This window comes from Felis catus, chromosome C1 (assembly GCF_018350175.1).
Source record: "Felis catus isolate Fca126 chromosome C1, F.catus_Fca126_mat1.0, whole genome shotgun sequence".
Classification (NCBI taxonomy): domain Eukaryota; kingdom Metazoa; phylum Chordata; class Mammalia; order Carnivora; family Felidae; genus Felis; species Felis catus.
The window spans coordinates 123547062-123571487 of record NC_058375.1 but is presented as its reverse complement, the minus strand read 5'-3'; the positions used below and the strand labels follow the sequence as shown (position 1 = coordinate 123571487).

Sequence of the window (24426 nt, the reverse complement as noted above, 5' to 3'; positions counted from 1 at the left end):
GAGAGAATTTGAGCTGTACTCTTTTTTTTTCTTTTTCAGAAGATAGTGGGATTATTATCTTTATAAACAAAAGTAGGAAATAGGAAGTAGCTTTTGCGTCTGTTTTGTTTATGGTTGGGAAAGTTGTTTTTCAGTAGCTCTAGTAAGTGTCTGCAAATGTGTACTTTTGCAATACTTTTGTTGTGAGGAATATAAAGATGATTATGAAATGGTGCCTGCCTTTAGGAAGCTTACGTGTATATAATAACAATATGGTAAATATTCTGGCAGGTATGAATGAAACTTTTTGGAATCATAGGTGAAGGAAAATGTACTTTTTCCAGGGACGATGAAAAAAAGGCTTCCTGGTAGAAATGATAACTAAAGTAGGCCTTTAAGGATGAGTAAAGCATTAATAGGCAGAAATAAGACTGGTGTACCAGGTGAGACAACAGTGGAAGAAAACAAAGTGAGGCGAGAAAAGTATAGGTTGAATTTGGGTATGTTAGGTTTGATATGGTACAAGGCAGTAGTGATGTTTCATATGGTACAGAGAGATGGTACAAGAAAGTACTGAAAGTGTCTAATGTATGATAGGTGCTCGGTAAGTGCTTCTTGAGTTGAATTAAAAAGATCCATGTTGAGCTGGTTATGGAGGTTTGAATGTCCTTGAATTCCGCACTACTTTGATATTTATGTTGTAGATACTATGAAGCCATAATGTATGAAAGTTTATGAAAGTAGGCACATTTGATGACTTCATTATGGTGATTTATGACAATAAAAATAACAGCCAACAGTTATATAGTGCATACTGTGTGCCAGGCACTGTTCTAATTGCTTTACAAATATTAATTCATTCAATACCTAATCCTATGAGGTAGGTAGTTATTCTCTTTTACAGATGAAACTGACAGAGTGTAAATTGCTTGCCAAAGATCTCATAGCTAGCATACTATACTATACTGTTATTTCTTTCTCTGGTTTTACTTTGGAAGTAACCACTCATGTTTAAAAGGAGACAGTACAAAAGACATTGACTTTGGAGGCTGATAGATACTTGATTTCGTATCTAGCTTTTGTATTTCTTTGAAGTGATTTTTTTTGGTGAGCTGCAGTTTCCCAATATTTAAACAGATCCATTTTGCATGCTTTTGATAACTGTTAAGGATAATATAAAGAACATAGCAAAATAATTGACATACAGTAACAACTTTGGCTATAGTTAAAATTATTATAAAAAGTAATCAACTACTTATTTCACTGTTGGACTTCTCAGTTCTGTGTTGAATACTGTGGTATATCCAGAAAGCTATAGCATGATTTTATTCTTTAAAAAACTTACAATTTAGTTTCAGAGATGAAACTAATGTATGTGAAATAATTAAAGATGGCATATTAGTATTTAATTGGGGACATTACTAAGGGCTGTCGTATTTGGAGGATGGTTTATGAAGGAGCTGAACTTGCTCATATTCTTGGAAAAGCATAAGTAGGATATGGTAGATGGAAAGGAAAGAAAACCTTGTTAATGTAAGCTAAATTGGAAGCTTCATGATGGTAGGATGTCTTTTTTGTTCACTCTCTAAGTTACTGCCTTGTGCGTAGTATTTAATAGTGCTCAGTAATATTTTATTGATGAAGGGAAGTCAGGAGTTTCAAAATATTTGAGGGAGGGATCAATTAGGAGATTGCCCTTCCTGGAATTCACCCTATTTGGAGCTGTGTGACAGAAAGTAGTTAATTTTATTCATTTATATATCCTGCCGTATTTCAGAAGGATTTTAAATGGGAAACAATGGGTTGGAATTGGTTTGCTTGGCAGTAGATTGTATAGTTCATTAAGCAGAAGATTGGTAAAAGTTAAACTTAATGCAGTATTAGACTGACTCTAGTATTTTATTCTATTTTAAACAGCACTATTGAGATATGATTTACAAACCCAGTAAATTAGCCACTGCATGCTATGCTGTGCTATGCTATCTATTCATTTTGAGAGAGAACAAGAGCACATACCTGAGGGGTGGGGAGAGAAGGAAGAGGGAGAAGAGAGAGAGACAATCCCTGTCAGCACAGAGCCCAGTGTAGGACTAGAACTCATGAACCATGAGATCATGACCTGAGCTGAAAGCAAGAGTTAGACGTTTAACTAACCCAGGCTCCCCACGACTACATTCTTGCTGTAAAAGTTCCTAACACTAGAAGCACAAAGAAAACTATAGCTAAGCTGAGAATTGAGAAATTATAGAAGTTAAGCATTGGAATTCATTTGTAGACCTCCATTTTCACTTACAATTTGATAATTATGCTTAATATATACTTTGTTTTTATGATACGGTAAAGATGTAGGCTGTTCATATTGAGGTAGAATTCTTTCAGCTTTAAATTAGTAGTTGTCAGTACAAAGAAATTTTGGAAATTGTGGGTTGCACTAGATCATGAAGGTTCTTTACATCCTAAAGTGTGGGAGTCTTATATTCATTTTGTTATGTGGTTTAAGATTGTTCAAACATGGAAAGTTAAAATTCTATCTACTTCCTACCTACTAGGCTGTAGGTACATATACTGTATTTAGGGTAATAACGTCAATACATATTTGTTCTTTTCTGGAATGATTTTTTTGTTGTAGCTTTTTATTCCAGTTCATTTTTGAACTTTATTTATTTATTTTCTTAAGATTTTGTTCCTGTTAGTGGTTTAGTATCAGTAAAGTATTGGAATCTTCAAGTAACTTTTTGCTGTGAGATGATTTTCAAAGCAAAAAGAAATAGGAATCATGTGTAAAGTAAAAGTACTCATTGTCAACTATATGCCTTTAATAAGTAAAATTTGAATTTGCAGAATAAGAATAACTTTTTTTTTTTTGAGAGAGAGCTCGCGCGCACATGTGCTCAAGTAGGGGAGGGGCAGAGAGAGGGAGGGACAGAGGGACTGAAGCCAGCTCTGTGCTGGCAGCAGAGAACTGGATGCAGGGCTTGAACTGATCATGACCTGAGCTGATGTTGGGCGCTTAACTGACTGAGCCACCCAGGCGTCCCCAGAATTAAAAATACTATCCAACATAAGGGATGCTAATGTTTTACATTACAAGCATAACTGGTTTTATTATTTAAAAATATTCTTTCTTTAAGTGAACTTTTTCCTTTAGAAATGTATATAGTATAATGAATAACATAACAGATACTCTTATTTATCACAATTATTGCCTGCTAACATTTTATCATGTTTGTTTCATTTCTTTTTAAGAGAGCACATTATTGATGACTACTCTTGAATCCATTTTTCCCTGCCCCAGAGGCAGTTAGGACCATGATAGACCAACCATTTCTTACATAAAACTCATTCGCTTTTTGCCATTCATTTCTCCCAGTGCAGGAAATCCCTTTCTTCTAACTTATTATATTTTTACTATTTTTCTAGTCACCAAGTCTTCAAAGATGGTTTTGAATTCTCTACTATCGTCCCTTCTGTAAGCCATTTCCAATTCCTTACTCCTCCTGGTTGGCCAAAATCAGCATCAGAAATTTTTTTTCATTGCTGTGTAGCTCAGGGAGAGTTTCTGTAAATCTAGCCTGCTTTCTCGGGCCATAAAGGAAAATTTTCGTTTAGTTTTCCAAAATACTGTATTGTGCTTACAAGTTTCATAAACATTAGGTAAGATAGCTTTGCCTTTTTCATTATGTTCTCTTTTTAAAAACCATTTAGAAAATGACACATTTTAAATATAGGAAAGTATAAAGAAGTAAAGCGGATTCATAATTTGACTTCCTGTATAACCCAATGACATAAATTAAAGTAATATATGTACATGTCTATGCATGAATTTTTTCCAGGATATGTAAATAATTACTCTTGGGATGGCAACTAGGTGGCTAGGGGATAGGCATGTCAGGGAAACTTACATTAGTACTTTTCTAGTGTTACTATTTATTAAAATTTTTTCATGGGCTAATGTTATCATTTCAAAAGTTCTTTTAATTAAAAAAGTAATGTGACACTGTTATGTGTTAAATGTGTATGGTTAGATCATTTAAGACATAACATTGTAAATTTAGAAAACAAAATTCTCCTTTTTCTCCATTCTGCTATCTGGAGACAATGACAATTTTTCCTCCCTCCCTCCCTCCCTCCCTCCCTCCCTCCCTCCCTCCCTCCCTTCCTCTCTTTCTTTCTTTCTTTCTTTCTTTCTTTCTTTCTTTCTTTCTTTCTCTCTCTCTCTCTCTCTCTCTTTCTTTCTCTCTCTCCTTCCTTCCTTCCTTCCTTCCTTCCTTCCTTCCTTCCTTCCTTCCTTCCTTCCTTCCTTCCTTCCTTCCTTCTGTCTTTCTTTTTTACTTTTGAGATAGACACAGAATCTGAAGCAGGCTTCAGGCTCTGAGCTCTCAGCACAGAGCCCGCTGTAGGGCTCGAAGTCCGGAACCATGAGATCATGACCTGAGCTGAAGTCGGGAGCTTAACTGACTGAGCCACCCTGGTGCCTCACAATTTTCTGTTTCTTTTGTAGACTTCCAGAATAAAAAAAACATATGCATTTTGTAATAGAATTTTTCTTGATGTGTAATTTTATTTCTACTCTGCATTTAAATGTAGATTTCCACTTACAATTGACATCAAAAAAAGAAAGGACATTCACAAAATGTAATTTTCCTGCTTAGAATTCAGATTAAAAAAGGACTAGGTTTGAAAGGTTTTTTTAAGATATTTCAAGGTAACAAAATGCACTTAAACAGTAAAGTACACATACATGAACATACATACTTGTATACCATGTATTAAAGAATAGCAAATTGAAAGGCATTAGGACTCTACTAATTTTGCTTAGGAATCATACTATGAAAATCAAATGTGTCCAACAGGAATGATAAAAATGGAAGATTTGGAAAGGGTCTATAAGGAAACAAAGGATTTGGGTGAAATAAAACAAAGAAGGAAAGAAGGATAAGCATTTATGTTCTGTAAGTGCTCGGATTTGTGTGTTCTGTTCCTAACTATATTTATTAAAGCTTTATAAGAGTAATTGTATTTTAGATAAAAAAATGTGTTTTGTAGGGGTTGAGGTTTATGCAAGTGAAGTGAGTATTTGGATGAGTCTGGGGAAGTAAGCAGGCATCAGACCCCATAGCATGTTGAGTAGTGAAATTAATTGAGGTGTTCTGAAAAAGCAGAGGCTTGATTTTTCAACTGTTAAACCAAGCTTGGATTCTTGGGCTAAGCCTCACTTAGTTATGATATATACCCTTCTTGCATGTTGTTTTATTTGTTTTGTTAAGGATTTTTTTCATCTGTATTCATGATGGATGTTGGCCTGCCATTTTCTTCATTTGAAATGTCTTTATCTGGTTTTGGTATTAGAATTATGCTGTCCTCACGAAAGGGTTTGGGGTAAGCTCTTCCCTCTTTTCTGAAAGGGCTTATGTAGAATTATTTTTATTTCTTCCTTAAATGAGTGATAGAATTTACCAGTCAAACTTGGGCCTGGAGTTTGCTTTTTGGAAGGGTTACTGATAATTTCTTTAATAGCTTTGGGGTTATTCAAAATAGATTTTTTGTTTCATCTTGTATTGATTTTGGTAAATTCTGTCTTTGAAGGTATTTGTCCCTTACATCTTAATATGATGGCTGTGGTTTATAGTATTCTCTTTTTTATCATTTTCTCCTCTATATGATTGGTAGCGTTAATCAGCTTTTCATCCCTTATGTTGGCAATTTCTGTACTATTCTCGATCAGCCTATCTTTCCATAGTTCCATTTTTTTCTTGTTAATATTCTGTTTCTATTAACCTGATTTCTGCCTTTCTGTTTACTGTTTATTTCTATTTATTTTGAGTTTGCTTTCTTCTTCTTTTTATAATATTTATTTTTATTTTTGAGAGAGAGGGAGAGGGGGAGAGACAGTGTGAGCAGGGCAGGGGCTTAGAGAGAGAGACCGAATCAGAAACAGGCTCCAGGCTCTGAGCTGTCAGCATAGGGCCCGACCTGGGGCTCAAACTCATGAACTGGGAGAACACGTCCTGGACTGGAGTCTGACGCGACTGAACCACCCTGGCATCCCTCCTTTTTGTACCTTAAGGTGGAATCTTAGGTCACTGATTATGGACATTTCTATTTTTTCTGACATAAGCACTGTAGGAATTTTCCCTTTAAGCTTTGCTTTAGGTGCATCCCACACATGTTGATGTTTTTTATTTTAACTGTTAATCAACTTGAAGTAATTTTCCTTGCAATTTTTTCTTTGATTCACGGATTATAGGTAGAAGTGTGTTTAATTTCCAAATGTTTGGGGTTTATTTAGATATCTTATTGCTGTCAGTTTCTAATTTAATTCTTTTTTAGTCAGAGAATATGTATTTATGATTTTAATCTTTTACATTTATTGAGATTTGTTTTTTGTGGCTTAGCATCTGGTCTGGGTCAGGGATTGGCACACTTCTATAAAAGACCAAATAGTAAATATTTTAGGCTTTGTGGGCCACATATGGTCTTTGTTTTAGGCTTTGTGGGTCAGGCATGGTCCTTGCTGCTGCTTTCCTCTCCTCCCTTTTCACTTCCCTTCCTCCTCCTAAAATGTAAAAAAATAAAAGAAAATTAAAAAAATTTAAATATAAAAAGAATTTTAAACTCACGAGTGATACCAAAACATCAATAGTCTGAATTTTGTTTTGGGGCCATAGTTTGCCCATCCGTGGTCAAAATGAGTGCATCATGTGTACTTAGAATTCATATTCTGCACTTCTTGAGTATATCAATTAGATCAAAATGGTTATTAACGTTGATCCTGTATGCCTTTACTGAGTTTTTGGTGTGTGTGTGTGTGTGTGTGTGTGAGATTTTATCCATTACTGAGAGGTGACAAAATTTCCTGCTGTAAGAGTCTCAGCATTTAATTATGACACATTTCAAGCATGTTGAAACTGTTAATAGGCACATACACATTTAAGACTGTTAGGTCTTGATGAATTTACCCTTTTATTATTATAAAATTACTCTCATATTACTCTTTTTTAAAAAAAATTTTTTTAAATTTATTTTTGAGAGTGAGTGAATGGGGGAGGGGCAGAGAAAGAGAGAGAGGGGGAGACCGAGAATCCCAAGCAGACTCTGTGCTGTCAGCGCAGAGTCTGACCTGAAGCTCTGACTCACAAACTTGAGATCATGAACTGAGCCAAGATCAAGAGTTAGATGCTTAATCGACTGAGCCACCCAGGCACCCCTCATATTACTTAAAGAATGGTTTTATCGCATATGAATATAGCCACTCCAGCCTTCTTATACTTGCTTTTTGCTTTCCATCCATTTTTTTTCATTCTGTCTTTATAAAGTGCATATCATGCAGACAACATATAGTTGGGGCTTGCATTTTTATTGTAAAAAAATATTTAATCTGTCCCTCTTAATTGGAGAGTTTTGTCTGTTACGTTTAATGTAATAATGGATATGGTTGGATTTAGGTATACTGTTTTATTTATTTATTAAAAAAAATTTGTTGTTCCTGTTGTGCTTTCCTCTTTTCTGTCTTTCAGATTATTTGAATATTGTTTGGAATTCCATTTTAATTTACCTTTGGCTTTTTAACTATACTCTTGGCATTTTTTTTTTTTTAACAATTGCTTTAGGGATTACAATATGTGTCTTTAAGAAAACTCACTACTCACTGTTTCTTTGGAGTTAATTAAAACTTCACGTAAGGAGTAGAGATCTTGCATTTCAGGAGATCTGTTAAGTCTTGCCTGCTGCTCCCCTTACTTCACTGTCCTTTTATGCTAAAGTTGTCATAGGTATTACATCTATGTACTGTATAACCCCACAAGATAATCAGATTTTTGCTTTAGTTATAAGTGTGTTCAAAAACTAAGTATAAAAAATAGTCTTTTATATTTACCTGTTTATAATTTCTGATTTTCTTTATTATACTTCACTATCCCCTCTAGTTTCCCGTTTCCTTTGGATTGAAGAACTTTCTTTAGCCCATGTTTGATGGCAGTGAGTTTCTTCTATTTGAAAAATGTTTTCATTTCACTTTCATTGTCGAAGGATATTTTGGCTCCTGTACATTCCTGGGCTGACTGTTTTCCCATTCTCTCCAGACTTTAAAAATGTTGTTTACTGTCTTCTAGCCTTCATCACTCCTCATAAGAAGGTGGTAGTAATTTGAATTTTGTTTCCGGTTAATGGGTATTTTTCCTCTGGCTGCTTTCAGTATTTTTTCTTTATCTTTGATTTTTAGTTTGATTGTAATGTGACTAAGTATGGTTTCTTTCTATTTATTCTGCTTGGGTTTTCTTGAGCCTCCCACACCTATGTGTTGCTGTCTTTCACTAAATTGCTAAAGTTTTCAGTCATTACTCCTTCAAAAAGTATTTTACTATCCGGTGTGTTCTCCACCTGGAGACTTCAGTATATGACCTTTTTCGTATTTTCTCCCAAGTTTCTTAGACTCTATTCTTTTTTCTTCATGTCTCTTCTTAATATCCCCCCTCCCCCAATTTCAGATTAGGTAATTTCTAGTCATCTGCCTTCAGGTTCACTGATTATTACCTCTGTTACCTGTTTTCTGTTTTTTAGCTCATCCGTGATTTTTTTTTTTTTTTTAAATATCTGGTATTTCTTTGTTCAATTCTAGAATTTCCATTTGTTTTTTTATATAGTTTTAGAGTTGCTGGTGATACTTGTTATTCATCATTATAAGTGCACTTTTCTGTATTTAATTGTGATAGTCATAGCTGTTTTCCCGTCTTTATCTGATAATTCCAGTATTTGGGTCATTTTGTCTTCTGTTGAACACTTTTCCTTGGAGAGTGGGTTACACTTTTAAATTCTTTATGTGTGGAGTAATTTTGGTTTGTATAATTATATTGCCCTTGTTTATTTTCTTGTTGATGAACATATGTTTTGCTTCCAGTTTGGGGACACTGAATAATGCTGTTTTGAACGAATGTGGACACATATTTTTATTTTTCTTGTGTATGTACGTAGAAGTAGAATTGCTGGGTCATATGGTAAGTGAATGTTTAAGTGTTTTTAAAAAAAAAATTTTTTTTTTTAACGTTTATTTATTTTTGAGACAGAGAGAGACAGAGCATGAACGGGGGAGGGTCAGAGAGAAAGAGGGAGACACAGAATCCGAAACAGGCTCCAGGCTCTGAGCAGTCAGCACAGAGCCCGACACGGGGCTCGAACTCACGACCGTGAGATCATGACCTGAGCTGAAGTCAGATGCTTAACCGACTGAGCCACCCAGGCACCCCAAATATTTAAGTGTTTTTAAAATAACTGTGTCATTTTGGATTCCAACTGTGAATGTATGAGCATTATCTCAGTGCACTTTTTTTTTTTTAATTTTTTTTTTTTTTTTAACGTTTATTTATTTTTGGGACAGAGAGAGACAGAGCATGAACGGGGGAGGGGCAGAGAGAGAGGGAGACACAGAATCGGAAGCAGGCTCCAGGCTCTGAGCCATCAGCCCAGAGCCTGACGTGGGGCTCGAACTCCCGGACCGCGAGATCGTGACCTGGCTGAAGTCGGACGCTTAACCGACTGCGCCACCCAGGCGCCCCATCTCAGTGCACTTTTAATCTGCTTTTTTTTTTTAACTTCAAGGAGTTGAGCACCTTTCTGTTTATAGCTATTTCTATTTCTTCTTTTGCCTTTCCTTCTTCCTTTTATTTATTTATTTATTTTGCCTTCTTCCTTTCTTTGCTCTTTTCCTCTTTATTTCCCTCCCTCCCTCATCATCACCTTGTAGGTATCTTGTATGTTTCAAGGAGATTGTTTGTCTTCGAGTGCAGACAATTTTTCTCTGTTAGTAATTTTTCTTGTGGCTACTTTTGATACGTTTTTTTGAAGAAGTTTTTAATTTTACATAGTTGAAATATTAATTTTTTTTTTTTAGTGTCTAGATTTTAAATTATAGTTAGAAAACCGCTTCTACTCCATGGTTATAAAGAAATTGTCCTGCTTTCTTTTAAAACTTATATCTTAATTTTTCTTCCCTTTTAATCTTTGATGCATTTAGATTTATATTTAACATATACAGTATGTATCCAATTTGAATTTTTTTTCTGGGCAGCTACAAAATTTAGTTTTTTTTAAATTTTAAATTGTGGTAAAATATACACAACATAAATACCTTGTTAAGTGTAAAGTCTAGTGGCATTAAGTATATTCACATTGTTGTGCAGCTATCACTACCATCCATCTTCAGAACTTACTCATCTTCCCAAACTGGAACTCTATACCCATAAAACAATAACAGCCCCTACCCCACCTGCATTACTGGCATGTCCTACTTTCTGTCTGTAAATTTGACTCTTCTAGGTACCTCATATAAGTGGAATCGTACAATATTTGATCTTTTGTGATTGGCTTATTTCACTATGCATGATCTCTAGGTTCTTCCATATTGTATCATGTGTCAGAATATTCTTTCTTTTTAAGGCTAATATTCTGTGGTGTGTATATACATTTTGTTTACCCTTTCACAGTGGACAGTTAAGTTGATTCCACCTTTTGGCTTATATGCATAATGTTGCTCTGAACATGGGTCTGCAAGCCCTTGCTTTTTCTTTTGGGTGTATACCCAGAAATGGCATTGCAGGATCACATGGTAATTCTGTGTTTAATTTTTTGAAGAATTGTCATATTGTTTTCCGTAGCACCTGTACCATTTATATTACTACCAGTACAAGGTTCCAGTATCTTCACTTTGTCACTAACATTTGTCATTTTCTTTTTGTTTTCTGGTAATAGCCAATGTAATGGGTATGAAGTGGCATCTCATTTTGATTTACACGTCCTTAGTTATTAATGATGTTGGACATCTTTTCACGTGCTTATTGGTCTTTTGTACATTTTTTTTAAGAGAAATGTCTATTACGTGTTTTACTCAGTTTTAATTGTATTGTTTGTTTTGTTGTTGAGTTCTTCACTATATATATACATATAGTGTATATATATCCAGAATATATGTGTACATATGTAGTGTATAATATCCAGAATATATATATCCATAGAAAATACATACATGTATATGTATGTACACACACATATACACACACGTATATGTATATACACACACATATACACACACATATATATGTATATTCTGGATGATAAAGATCTTCCTCCACTTAACATTGAGCTTACGTATGGATAAACCCATCATTAGTTGAAAATATCCTAAGTCACAAAGGTATTTAATACATCTAACGTACCAAACATCATAGCTTAGCCTAGCTTGCTTTAAATGTGCTTGGAAAGTTTACATTAGCCTACATTTGGGCAAAATCATATAATAAAATGCCTATTTTATAATAAAGTAGTATGTAATATATTGACTGTAGTACTACAAGTAAAAAACAATGGTTGTATGGGTACAGAGTAATTGTAAGTGTATTGGTTGTTAGCCCTTGTGATCACATTGGCTTACTGGGAGCTGAGGCTCACTGCTGTTGCCCAGCATGACCAGAGGTATTATACAGCATATCGCTAGTCCAGGAAACGATCAAAATTCAAAGTACAGTTTTACTGAATGCATTATCACTTTTGCACCATTGTAAAGTCAGAAAATTGTGAGTCGAATCATTCTAAATTGGGCACTATGTGTATATGATTTGCAGCTGTTTTCTCCCATTCCATGGGTGCCTTTGTCCTGAACTGATAGTGCCCTTTGGTGCCAAAAAGTTGCTAATTTTGATGATGTCTAATTTATTTCCTTGTTGTTACCTGTGCTTTTAGCATCACATCCAATAAGTCATTGCTAAATCCAGTGTCATGAAGCTTTTCCGCTGTGTTTTTCTCTAAGAGTTTTAGTATATGTGCTGCTGAAGAGAGCACTTCCTCTAAGAGTTTTATAGTTTTAGCTCTTACATGTAGGTCTTTGATCCATTTTTTTAAATGTTTATTTTTCAGAGAGAGAGAGAGAGAGAGAGAGAGGGGGGGGGGGGGGGAGGGAGGGGCAGGCAGAGAGAGAGGGGCAGAGAGAGAGGGAGACACTATCTGAAGCAGGCTCCAGGTTCTGAGCTGTCAGCACAGAGCCTGATGAGCCTCAAACCCATGAATGGAATCCTGAGATCATGACCTGTGCTGAGGTTAGAAACTCAGCATACCGAGCCACCCAGGTGTTCCTTTTTGATCCTTTTTAAGTTAAATTTTGCATATGGTATAAGATAAAGCTCTAACTTGATTCATTTACATGTAGATAGATATCCACTTTTCCCAGCACCATTTGTTGAAGACTATCCTCTCCCCAATTGAATGGTTATGGCACCCTTTTCAAAAAACATTTGACCTTTTTTGGGAGGTTTTATTTCTGAGTTCTGTTCTATTCCATTAGTCTATATAGTTTGTGTGTACCTCACCGCCTCATTGTTTTGGTTACTTTAGCTTTGTAGTAAAGCTTTGAAATCAGGAAGTGTTGAGATCTCCAACTTTGTTCTTTTTCAGGATTGTTGATGGTCCCTTGAGATTCCATGTGAATTTAGGATTTTTTCTATTAATGCAAAAACAAAAAAAACATTCTTGAGATTTTGATAAGGATTGCATGAATCTGTAGATTGATTTGAATAAATGCCTTGCAAATATAAAGATTTGTCCCAGGTCTGAATCTTACATTAAGTGATGTTCTCCAACTGGCAAATTTAAGAGAAAGCCAAGCTGTTTAATCCCATGTTTAAAACTTAAAGGGAGGAAATGTTAGCAAAGTGTCTACTAGCTGTCTGAAGGAAGAGTTTCTGCTTGAAGGCAACTTAGATTTTGGTGTGTGTGTGTGTGTGTGTGTGCGCACTTCTTTATAGATTTATTGTATAATCTGGTTAAGTATTGTGTTCCTGAGTTGCTTAATTATATGAAACACTTTTTTGAACACCCAAAGGAACTTAGTAGAAAATTGCAAGGGCTGTGGAAAAATAAAGTATACCGACAGAATCTATGAATTTAGAACAAAAATTCATTTTGGAAGAGTGAAGCTAAAAATGTTTCACTGTGATCTTTGGTTAGTATTTTAATAATAAAAAAGAACATTGTTGTAACAAGGAGAGGAACATGTATGCATGATTTGAGAAAGTCTTAATATGAAAAAGTTTGATTTGAAATCTATTTGCTTTATTACACAAAATTTGAATTTTGCATGTGTCAATGAAAGCAAAGAACTTTTAGTTTAAATACAGTGAACACATCCTTAAATTATAATTTAAAGAGTTCGAGTTAACAAATGCCATTAATTGTGAGAAAGGAGTTTCTTTTAGAGAAAAATAAGAAAAACTTTTCTGTCATTTACTTGTACAGTTTCTTCTCTGTGGTGACTATCAAGAATTTTGAGAGGTCATCATAAAAATGTCTTAATCAAATCAGCCATTTCAAGTATAAAAGCTGATAAATTAAGTTAGGTTAATCGAGGCTACTTTATATTTGAAAAGCTTTAATTTGAAACTTATAAACAAATTTATTACTTAATATCTGTACTAATAATTTATATTCTTTTTGTTATATTTATGTTGAGAAAGTTTAAATGAATGTTAAAAACAAATCTCTTATAGCTATACCCAAATGCCCTTCAATTCATTCCAGTATACTCTTCAAATATTAGCATATTTTGTGTGCATTGATACGTACTGTTCTAACTCATCCTTTTAGACTCAGCTGACCAGTTCTTTCAGATCTTCCTAGACTCTTTCCCTCTCCTCTCTCCTGCTTTCCCTATTTAAATGCTTCTCTGCTCATATAAGAACATTAAAATGTCTTTTTGGGCAAGCCTGGGTGGCTCAGTCAGTTAAACATCCGGCTCTTGATTTCGGCTCAGGTCATGATCTCTTCTTTGTGAGTTTGAGCCCAGTGTTGTGGGGTCTGCTTGGGATTCATTCATATATATTCTCTCTCTCTCTCTGTCTCTGTCTCTCCCCCCCCACCCCCCCTTCCTCTCTCTCTGCTCCTCCCTTGCTTGTGTAAAATAAATAAAAGTAAATAAATAAATAAATAGACTTTTGTGGATTTTTTGAGCAGTTTCAAAGCTGTTTTAAAAAACAACTTTTAAAGTTTGCTAATAGTATAGGAGAGTGGTTTTAAAGAGTCATATTGTTTGTTATCTAGCACTTTGCTCTCTCTCCAGTAGAGAAAATGTGACTTCAACCTAACTCAGTAACTCTTTTCTAGAGTTTCGGATAAGACTTTTTCAGTTTTTTTAGATTGTATTCTGTGCCACAAACATTTTTCTTCAAGCTACAAGCCAAATTAATTTTTAGAGGCTAAGCACATTTTAAGGTTAAAAGTAAACTAGGAGATTTCCCTTTATATTTCTTAAAAATTGGTGAAAATTGAGATACTTTTTGATGCCATTTTAGTATTTGAGATACTCGAGATATTTGAGTACCTTTGATATACTGTTTAACTTTAAATTCAGGGCAGTAGAGCATTGGTAGATGTATTTGGCTATTCTACAAAAACTTAGAAAATTATTTGGCTTATAGGTATAGTAGAAATGATTAAATGTTATGGTATATCCATATAGCTAATATGCTAGGTAGTTATTTTTGTGTTTGGGGGAGAGCACATTTGTTTTGATTATGTATTGACTGTTTTGTATTAGTCTGGTAAAGACTGGTTGATTAGATTCTTCTTTTGGTGTTTTTTCTGAAACTAATTTATTGCTGAATATGCTCAACTTAGGCTGTTGGATTTTGACCAGGGATGGAGTATTGATTAATCTGGTGAACTTGACAAATGGAAGTTTTCTTAAGGGAGTTTTTACTGTAATGGTTTCTGCTTCAAATATCTTACTACTTTATTTGGGAGTTGGTATTTACACACAGGAAAATAACAGTTTGGCTTGTGTAATGAGTGATTGTTGAGATTGAATTTATTGAGGGAAAGGATGACTGATAATTAAAATGATCAGGAAAACTTCATGGAGGAGTCCTAAGTTGTGGTGAGAGCTTTCTGAGAGGGTGCCATGTAAACACGGATAATGTGATGGGGAAATAGCAAGTCACTGTGGAGGAAAATGAGTAACAAGTGCAGTGTGCTTTGAGCTGGGTTCATGGAAGCAAATGATGGGAGACACTTAAAATGTTTAATTGGGACTTATTGTGAAGTTCCTTAATATTCAGCTGAAGGAATCAGAATCATACAATTTTTTTTTTTATCTGAAAGGGACTTTAGGAATTACTTAATAATGAATCATTTTATAGAAACAAGAAGAAGTTTGTACTTAATATTGTAAGCAGTAGAGCCTCATTTGAAGATATGTGAGTTAGGCAGTGATTTTTAGGGAGATTATTCTTCTTTGTAGGGGTAATAGAATTGGAAGTAAGACATTCTGTTCTATTAGGGTATTATTTATAATGACTTAAATTGCTTTGGTGACTAATAGTAAAAAAAAAAGGTAGAGGGATTAGATGAAGGAATAATTAGATATTAATCTCACACTAAGTATTGTATAGTAAACTTCTAGGATGTTGTGGCTCAGACAGTTTTAGACTGTCATGTTTTGTAAGTCTTTATTGTAATAAAACATAAGTCAGCTCCATTTGTCCACTGTGGGGACAAAGTATACTGTTTGAAGGTTAGAAAAGGTTTTGTTTAGAGGCAGTGATACTTAACTTGCTGTTTGCAGGATGGGTTAGAGTTTAGCAGTTGCATTCAGTATTGAAAAGAGAGCATCTCCTGTAGTTGGAAGTGTTAACAGTGGCTCCGTGGCATGAAATGAGTTGTTCTGTCCAGAAAATGTTAGCAGTTTTATGGCTAGGGACCCTGGTATAGTATGTCAGCGCTGTTGGGGAAGGTGGTCAGGAGCCAAATATTAGAGCTCTTTTGTATGCCTTGCAAAGAAGTTTTGTTTACTTTTTAAACGTGGACAGTGGGGAATCTTGGAAGAGGTTTTAGTCAGAGCATTATCACATTTGGAAGAGTTCATGTTTTCTCCTTACTTTTAACGAGTTAGCCTATTTGGCACTCTTAGTTCTTGAACTTAGTTTTGAACCATGTTCTCCCCAAAGAGAGCTTTTTTCCTTCTTCTTATATTAAGAAAGAAAAAAAAAAAAAGTTCTGCAGATATTATTAGAAGCCGGGAATCTCACAGCAATTTACCTGCCTACTATTTAGCAGTGAGTTTGAATATGAGTAGTATAAAATGTTATTACTTTGTCTTTAAAGCCTGCTCATAGTTAATAGGTTTTCATATTTAGCCAGGTATCTCCTATGTAGCCCATAACGCGCAGCTTATCAAAGCTCAGCTTTTAGTTCCTAATCATCGTTGTCGTTATTTTGTTATTGTAAGAATATAGGCTGAATCCACTGTGGCAAGGCATTTAAAAATTAGTTACTTTGAATAGTAATGTATTCAAATGGTATGAAAAAATATGCAGTAAAAAATCTCCTCCTCAATTCTGCCCATCACCTACCCAATTCCCTTTTCTGGAGACAACCACAGTTATTAATTTCTTTATATTCTTCCAGACATACTCTGTGTGTCTATACAATCAAGTACATTTTATGTGTTCTTACTCCTCTCCCTTACTTTATACAAATACTGTATAGTGTATGTGAAACATTGTTCTGTACCTTGCTTTTTGTTCATTTAACAGTACGTTTTGGAGGTTGTTCCATATCAGTCCATAAAGAGCCTCTTCGATCTCTTTTTTAATAGCTGCATAATATAACATAGGATGAAGTTAGCATATTTAACTCGTTTCTCATTTCATGTTTATTTAGGTTATTTTCAGACTCTTGCTGTTGTTATAAGCAAGATTGTGGCAAATGGCCTTGATACATGTTATTTCACATGTGTAGGATATTCCTGTAGGATCAGTTTCTAGAAGTGGAATTTCTTGTTAAAAGCTGTGGGTATTTTGGTATAATTTTGGAAAATAGGGATATTTACATGCATTGAAGCTATGGGATTTTGTAAATTTACCCACAATGGAATCTCACTTCATAACCAATGGAGATCTGAGAAATAAATTCGTAATTGCTATGATACTAGTGAAATCCTTAAAATTTTCTTTTTTATTTTGCAGGTATACAAAATTAGGATATGCTGGAAACACAGAACCACAGTTTATCATCCCTTCCTGTAAGTATTCTTTTAAGCCACAAGCTGATTTAAAGATCTTTTTCTTAATCGTTAAAGTAAAAGATAATTATTTCTGGCACTGTGTAAGATTTTAGTCCTTTAAAAACACAATTTGCTAAGTGTGACCTCATTTGCACACCTCTCACCATTCATTTTAGCTGTTTAGTTCTTCATTTGCCAGATCTACCAAATGTCTCTTTTTAAAGACAAAAATGAATGAACTGAAAATCACACAATTTTCTGCTTTGAGGATATTTCTGTTAACAGTTTGTGGGTGTAGCTGTTCAGTAGTGCATCCTCTATTGCACACCTATGAAGACTATTCTTTGGTGTATGGACATGATTGCTGTTTGCCAGACTTGTGTTTATTGACGTCCCTGCTGAAAACCCATGTTTCAAAATAAGGATGGCATCTCATTTTTAGAAATGTTGACTTGAGCTGTTTTCTAATATTTTATAACCGTACTTACGTTGTTTTTGTTCTATCCTCTGTTAACTTCACTTTAGCCTGACCATCAACTTTCAGTAGTTTGTCTTTCAGTAATTATTTATTTATTAAAAAATTTTTTTTTTAATGTTTATTTTTGACAGAGAGAGGGAGAGAGAGAAAGAGAGAGAGAGAGAGAGACAGAGTGTGAGTGGTAGAGGGGCAGAGAGAGGGAGACACAGAATCAGAAGCAGGCTCCAGGCTCCGAGCCGTCAGCACAGAGCCCGACGTGGGGCTCAATCCATGTGGGATCTTGGCCCCGAGATAATGACCTGAGCCAAAGTCGGACGCTCAACTAACTGAGCCACCTAGGCGCCCCAGCTTTCAGTAGTTTTTTAAAAAATACTCTTAACACTTGGTTTGTTAACACTCTTACTTGTTAGCATTGATTATGCATCTGGTTTTGAATGGACATACTTTTGTACTTTTGACTTTCAAACATATAAAGTACCCTGATCTACTTGTCCTACTGCCAAATCAAAACTTTAACAATATCAGGTGAAAAATCTTTTGAGCCATTGCTTGGTGGTGCTAACTCCTGGAGTGTCACTAGTCTTATAAAGTAGTATTTGTGTGACTGTTTGAATATTTTTGTGTAGTATATTCTTATTTATGAAAATAAGGAAATGGGAAAATAAACATGCAGGAGACTAATGAAACAGGTCAGGTTTCAGATCAGTGAAGTTGAGAACATGGTAGAAATTGCCAAAAATGCAGATCTTTAGTCTCTAGTCGGCACTCATTGGTCATGAATAGGTCAGTGGTTTTGTAATTAATATGGCAAGAACAAAATTCAATGTGAAATATGAGAAGTACATTGTTAAAATTGTAGTTAAGAGGGGAGCTTTTATATTTATATGTATACATATGCACACATACATTCATATAAATACATATATGTATCTTATTTTTTAACTCTCCACTGACAAACCTGTTTGACTTTGTACTTGTGATACACTTTTGGTATACTTAGCTATGAATTGATTATGTAAGAACTTAGGCTTACTACCAAGAGGTACAAACTTCCAGTTATAAAATAAGTAGGTCATGGAGATGAAAACTACAGCATAGGGAATATAGTCCATAATATTCTAAATAGCATTGTATGGTCACGGATGGTCGCCACTTAGCCTGGTGAGCACTGAGTAAGGTGTAGAGTTGTTGAATGAGTATGTTACATGCCTGAAACTAGTAAACATTTTATGTTAATTATACTTCAATTTAAAGGGGAAAAAGAGAATTTAGGCTACTACCTAAATCTAATTTTTTAATACATACAATGGATTTTAGGTGACACTGATGAAATCACTCATTCATGTGACTATAGTGATCTTAGTTTGGTGGTACTATTGTCTTTTCCTTATGTTTTATTCATGCATGTTTGTTGTCTACACTGAAGGACAGGTTTGCTTTTTTTTTACTCTTTCCTCGCATTTATGTATCAATATACTGATTGTTGTTTATTTCAAGAATTTGGTAGCAAATATTGGCTTTATTGCCCACTAATATGGATAATACTTTTGTGGTCTAGTACCTGACTTAGTTATATTTGAGTTTAGTGTTAGATCCTTTCGTATTTTTATATCAGTGTCCTAAGGCTGCCATAACAAAGTTCCAAAAACTGGGTGGCTTAAAACATCAGAAATTTATAGTTTTGGAGGCTAGAATTCCAAAATCAGGTTGTCAGTAGGACCATGATCTTGCTGACAGCTCTAGGAGAACCCTCTTAGCTGCTTCTTCTAGCTTCTGACGTTTGCTGACAGTGCTTGTACATGCATCACTCCAGTCACATGGCTGTCTTCTCCTGATGTGTCTTCACATTGTCTTCTCTCTGGCTGTGTCCAAATTTCTTTTTTTATAAGGACACCCACCAGTCATGTTGGATTAGGGCCCACCCCAATAATCTCTTTTCAACTCAAAAGACCCTCTTTCGAAATAAGGTCACATTCTGAGGTACTGGGGATTAAGACTTCAGCATACTTTGGGGAAGATATTCAACCTATAAAATGCTGATTTTGTTATTTCATAATTTATAATCTTTTATAAGGTATTGTGAGTAAGCATTTATTTCATGAGATTACTGATTTTCTTTTCCTTTTTTTTTTTTTTTTTTTTTTAAATCTTAAGTGGACGTGTTGTCTTTGTTGGAGACCCATCTTTGGAACCTTAGGATCTCATCACCATTGTACCCATTCCCTATTTTGTCTCTTTGCCAAAATATGCAATTTTAGTTTTCATTGTCTTTCTTACGAGAAGTTGTAGCGTGTTAAAAATCCATTTCTGTACTGAAAGAAGATTTTTGATATTGGAGTTTTTTACATCCAGTTTTAATGCTGCAAGTCCAGTTTTTATAATCAGATACAGCCAGTTGCCACTGATGAGCATGGATATTTGATTTGGAAAGCCTGTAGATTTGGTTCAGAGTTATTTGCATGTATCTTTGTTTTTCAGGAAACTTGTAGTGAGCCACCTGGATGTCTATGGACATTATAAATAAATTACTAGAGAAGCTTTCTAACATTTTGAAGGAGTAGACTGGATTTAGACTATCTTTCCTTCAGTATTTTCTACCCATCTTATTAAGAATATAATTGTTATTAAATGAAAGTATAACAGTTGAATGCTAGATCATTTTAAGTACATGCAGATAATTATTTTGAATGAATGCTTAACTTGAAGGATTCAGAAATTTATATGTTAATTAAGAAATATATAGGTTTTAGGTCAAGAACTGTGGCTGGGTTTCTGGAATTATTTAACGGGAATGTTGTGGATTTTACTTAAATGATTTGAAATTTCCCTTTGTGGGATTAAAGTTTAACAGAACCCTGTGCCAGTGTTATATTTAAATTTTTTTTATTTTTTATTTTTGAGAGAGCGCAAGCCAGGGAGGGGCAGAGAGAGAGAGGGACAGAGGATCTGAAGCGGGCTCTGCACTGACAGCAGCTAGCCTCATGTGGGACTTGAACTCACGAACCGTGAGATCACGACCTGAGCCGAAGTTGGACTCTGAACCAACTGAGCCACCCAGGTGCCCCCAGTGTTATATTTAAATTGCCAGTCCATAATAGTGCAAATAGGAAGAAAGCTTTTGAAAAAAAATTCCCCTTTTGTTTTCCTGTTTTCATTTGTTAGTGTTTTTCATTTTTTTTCTTTCTGATTATCCATTAAGCATATGTTGACTTGGTGGGATTATAATCTTGCTCAAATCAGAATAGATTCTACATAGTTTTAAAAAATATAACTGAAACATTCCCACAATAGTACTTCTACTTATGGCTTTTACACTTGAGGCCTTGTCTCTGGATGGAAGTTGAGATTTCATTGTGTTAAATTAATTTTGTCATTGATTTCTTAAATGACCTTTGTGCTCTGCTTTGACAATTTAAGTATGTTAGGTCATGTTGTGTTTAATAATACTTTATAATGGAAGAAATATAAGTTAATATGTCTCATTTGAGAAAAGCAAATTTTCACATGTATAAATAACTTTTTTTTTTAAGGTATTGCTATTAAGGAGTCAGCAAAAGTGGGTGATCAAGCTCAGAGGAGGGTGATGAAAGGTGTTGATGACCTAGACTTCTTTATTGGTGATGAAGCAATAGAAAAACCTACATATGCAACAAAGGTATATTTTTATGATTTCTATAAATAAATAATACATTTTTTAAAAATGAGTTTGCTCAGTGATTGTGCCATCTAGAATTTTACTCTATTATAGGCCTAATACCCTCAACCACTTTAGTGTAGAAATTTCTTGTTCCTTGAGGCTCCTCCCAAACTTGCTTTGTTTTTTCCTCCTGAGAGGAAAATTTTTACCCATTCAAATGAGCAGTATTTATTTTTCCGTGCCACTAGACCTCAGAGCCATCAATGTGAGTGGCTTTCTCTTACTTCCATAGTGCTGCATCTAGAGACATGTCTTTCCCATCTTCAGACTCACACTATTTCTCTCTTGAAGCTTATGTCACCTGGAAATGCCTCTCTCTTTTCCTCTTGTTCTTTTTCCTTTTCTCGTTCCTGACCCTTCTTTCTTTCCCTTTTAATTGAGGTATAATTTCTATGTAGTAAAATAGGTAAGTTTTCATTTTGTAGTCTAAAAATATTTGTGATCATAATCCTAAAAGTTTAGTGTATAGAGCAAATAAATCTAGTGACCCACCTGCTTTCCTTGTACCTACTCCACACTGTTACCACCCCTGCCCACACTGAAAGGCAAACACCATTGTGACCTTAATTTTCTTATTTTTAGATGCTGACTTTGCCTTATTTGCACATTTTTTTGCACATTTCTTCTGTACCTTTTATTCCCTTCTGATAATTTATTCACTAATGAACAATGAACAACTACTGTGTGTAAAACCCTAAGTGCTAAGAGTACAATGGTAAATAAGAAAAATGGCTTCCCTGTCTTCAAGGCTAGTATAATGTGGTGGAATGGAAGACATTGAAGAAATAATTATAAGTGTTATGAAGGTTAGAAAAAGGAAAATACAGGATGCTTTGGGAATATACATCAGGAGTAGCTTACCTGGTTTGTAGATTTTGGAAAGTCTTTGAAGAATATATCTTTTCAGCTGAGGCTTGAAGAATAAAACGAGTTAGATGAATGAATTGTGTAGCAAGATTGTTTTAGGCAGAGACTGTAATATTCAGGAAGGCTTGGAAGTATGAGGGAGCTTGGAATTGAACAACCAGTGTGCCTGAAGCATAGAGAATAAGGTGGAAAGAAGTGAGGAGGCTGGTTATATAGGCCAGGACAAGATGGTTGGAAGTATTGTTAGGCCAGACATGTTAAAGGATTTAAACTCTGTCCCATGGACAACATTAATGGGTTTCAGTAGAGGAATAATGTTAGTGACTAAAAGTACAAATATTGAAGTCTCTATGCTTACGCTGGAAATCTATGCTACTTTCTTGCTTTGTGGTATCATTCAGTAACTTAAGCTTTCTGAGTTTCAGTTTCTTGATTTATAAAATGGGAATATTTTTGGTACTTCAGGATTGTTGGAAGGTTTGATGAGATAATGCATATAAAGCAATTGTTAACAGGGTGGTGCTTTGTTCCTAACGAATGAGCACTATGTGTTAGCTGTTTTTATTATTTGGGAACACAGCATGATTCTGGGAAGGCCATACTGTAGATGAGACAAGGAATATTAGTGATTGGACTACATTTGATGGCAGTGGGGATAGACAGAAACAGATTATGTGTGTGTGTCTCTCACACACATACTTAACTTCTGTTATGGAAAACTTCATATGTATAAAAGGAATAGAAAGGAATATAATGAACCCCCACATATCAGCTACACAAGTTTGGCAGTTATCAACCCATCACCAACCTTGTTTGATCTGTATCTTCCCCCTCCCTCCGATTATTTTAAGGTAAATCTCACATATTGTTTCACCTACAAATACTTCTCTCTTAAAGACTTTTAAAAATATAAATATCACACCTAAATACAGTGTGCACTTTGTTAATAATATCTGAAATCTAATAAGTACTCACATTTCCCTGGTTATTTCTTATCTTGGTTAATCTGTTTGAATCGAGTTTTAAACAAGGTCTACTCCTTTGATTTGGTTGACAGGTTGCTTAGGTCTGGGGTTCTTTTCTGTGTGTGTGTGTGTGTGTGTGTGTGTGTGTGTGTGTGTGTGAGAGAGAGAGAGAGAGAGAGAGAGAGAGAGAGAGAGAGAGAGAGAGAGAGAGAAAGTGAGTTTTTCTTTCCTTTATGGAAAAATTTTGGTTATTTGTCTTGTTAAATGTCCCACTTTGTGGATTCTGATGATTACATTCTTTTGTCACTTAACATGATCCTCTGTTTTCTATGTTTACTTCTTTGTTGTAAAGTATTAAATATAGAAGTCTGATTAGATGTGTGTAAGTTATGTGGTTGTGTGTGTGTGTGTGTGTGTGTGTGTGTTTGGTTTTTTGTTTTGTTTTTTTTTGCCAAGAATAAAAACGTGGATACCTAAGGAGTAGTAGGGAATGATTAACAAGATATTGGTGGTAAACAGTACTTGAGGATAGTTCCCAGCTCCTGGATAGTCTTCGTGCCCTTTATTTCTTGAGATTGAGACTACTTGAGGAGAAACACTTTGGACTGGGGTGGTTTAGGGAGGAGAGGGTAAGTTTAGTTTTGCGTGTGTTGTGTTTGAGGTGCCTGAGAAACATCTTATACATTGTTAGGCAGTCAGGTACTTGGCTTTTGGAGCTCAAAAACATGATAGCTAGAGACAGATGTTTGGAAAGTATCTACTCTAGAAAGGATGAGATTACTTAGGGGAGTGTACTTGGGAAGAGGCCCAGGATGTACCGTTTAGATTTGTATAGAAGAGGGAAAGCCTACAAAGGAGACTGAGAAGCTGTGGTTCGAGAGACTGGGCTAGATAGGAAGGAATATAAACAGTGTGGAATGCTGCCAAGGTATCAAATAAGCTAGAGCCCATATATTATTTACTGTCGTTAGCTACAGGGATGTCATTTGTAACCTTAAGAATAGTTTTAGAAGAGTGAGAACCCAGTGAGGCTGGGTTCAGGTAGGTTGGATTGTGAATATTAGGCCAGGAAAAAATGACAGTAATAATTCATTGGGGTTTGTCTGTGATTGGGAGCCAGAGATAGATGAATAGACAAGTTGTGGGACTAAGAAGAGACGTTTAAATGCTAATGTGAAAGAGCCATTAGAAAAAGGTGTAAGTAACAGGAAAGATGTAGTCTAATCCAGGTGACTAAGAAAGATAGGGATGGCATCCAGAGCACAGATGATGTAATTGATATGGGTGGTTTTTTTTTTTTTTTTTTTTTTTTTTTTTTTTTTTTGGCGGGGGGGTCTCTTCACTTACAAAAAAGTGGAAGAGAAACAAGGGTCAGTATGGAATCAGTTTTATAGATTTG

The 24426-nt window shown here is 35.0% G+C and overlaps 1 protein-coding gene across 1 annotated transcript in view; it reads left to right on the top strand.

Annotated features, from left to right (window-relative positions):
- Window positions 1-24426, top strand: part of ACTR3 (actin related protein 3) — a 66005-nt gene that overhangs the window by 11327 nt on the left and 30252 nt on the right. Inside the window, exons 2-3 of the mRNA XM_023259267.2 lie at window positions 16983-17038; window positions 21029-21153. Coding sequence (XP_023115035.1) covers window positions 16983-17038; window positions 21029-21153 — 181 coding nt within the window. The remainder of the gene's footprint in view (window positions 1-16982; window positions 17039-21028; window positions 21154-24426) is intronic.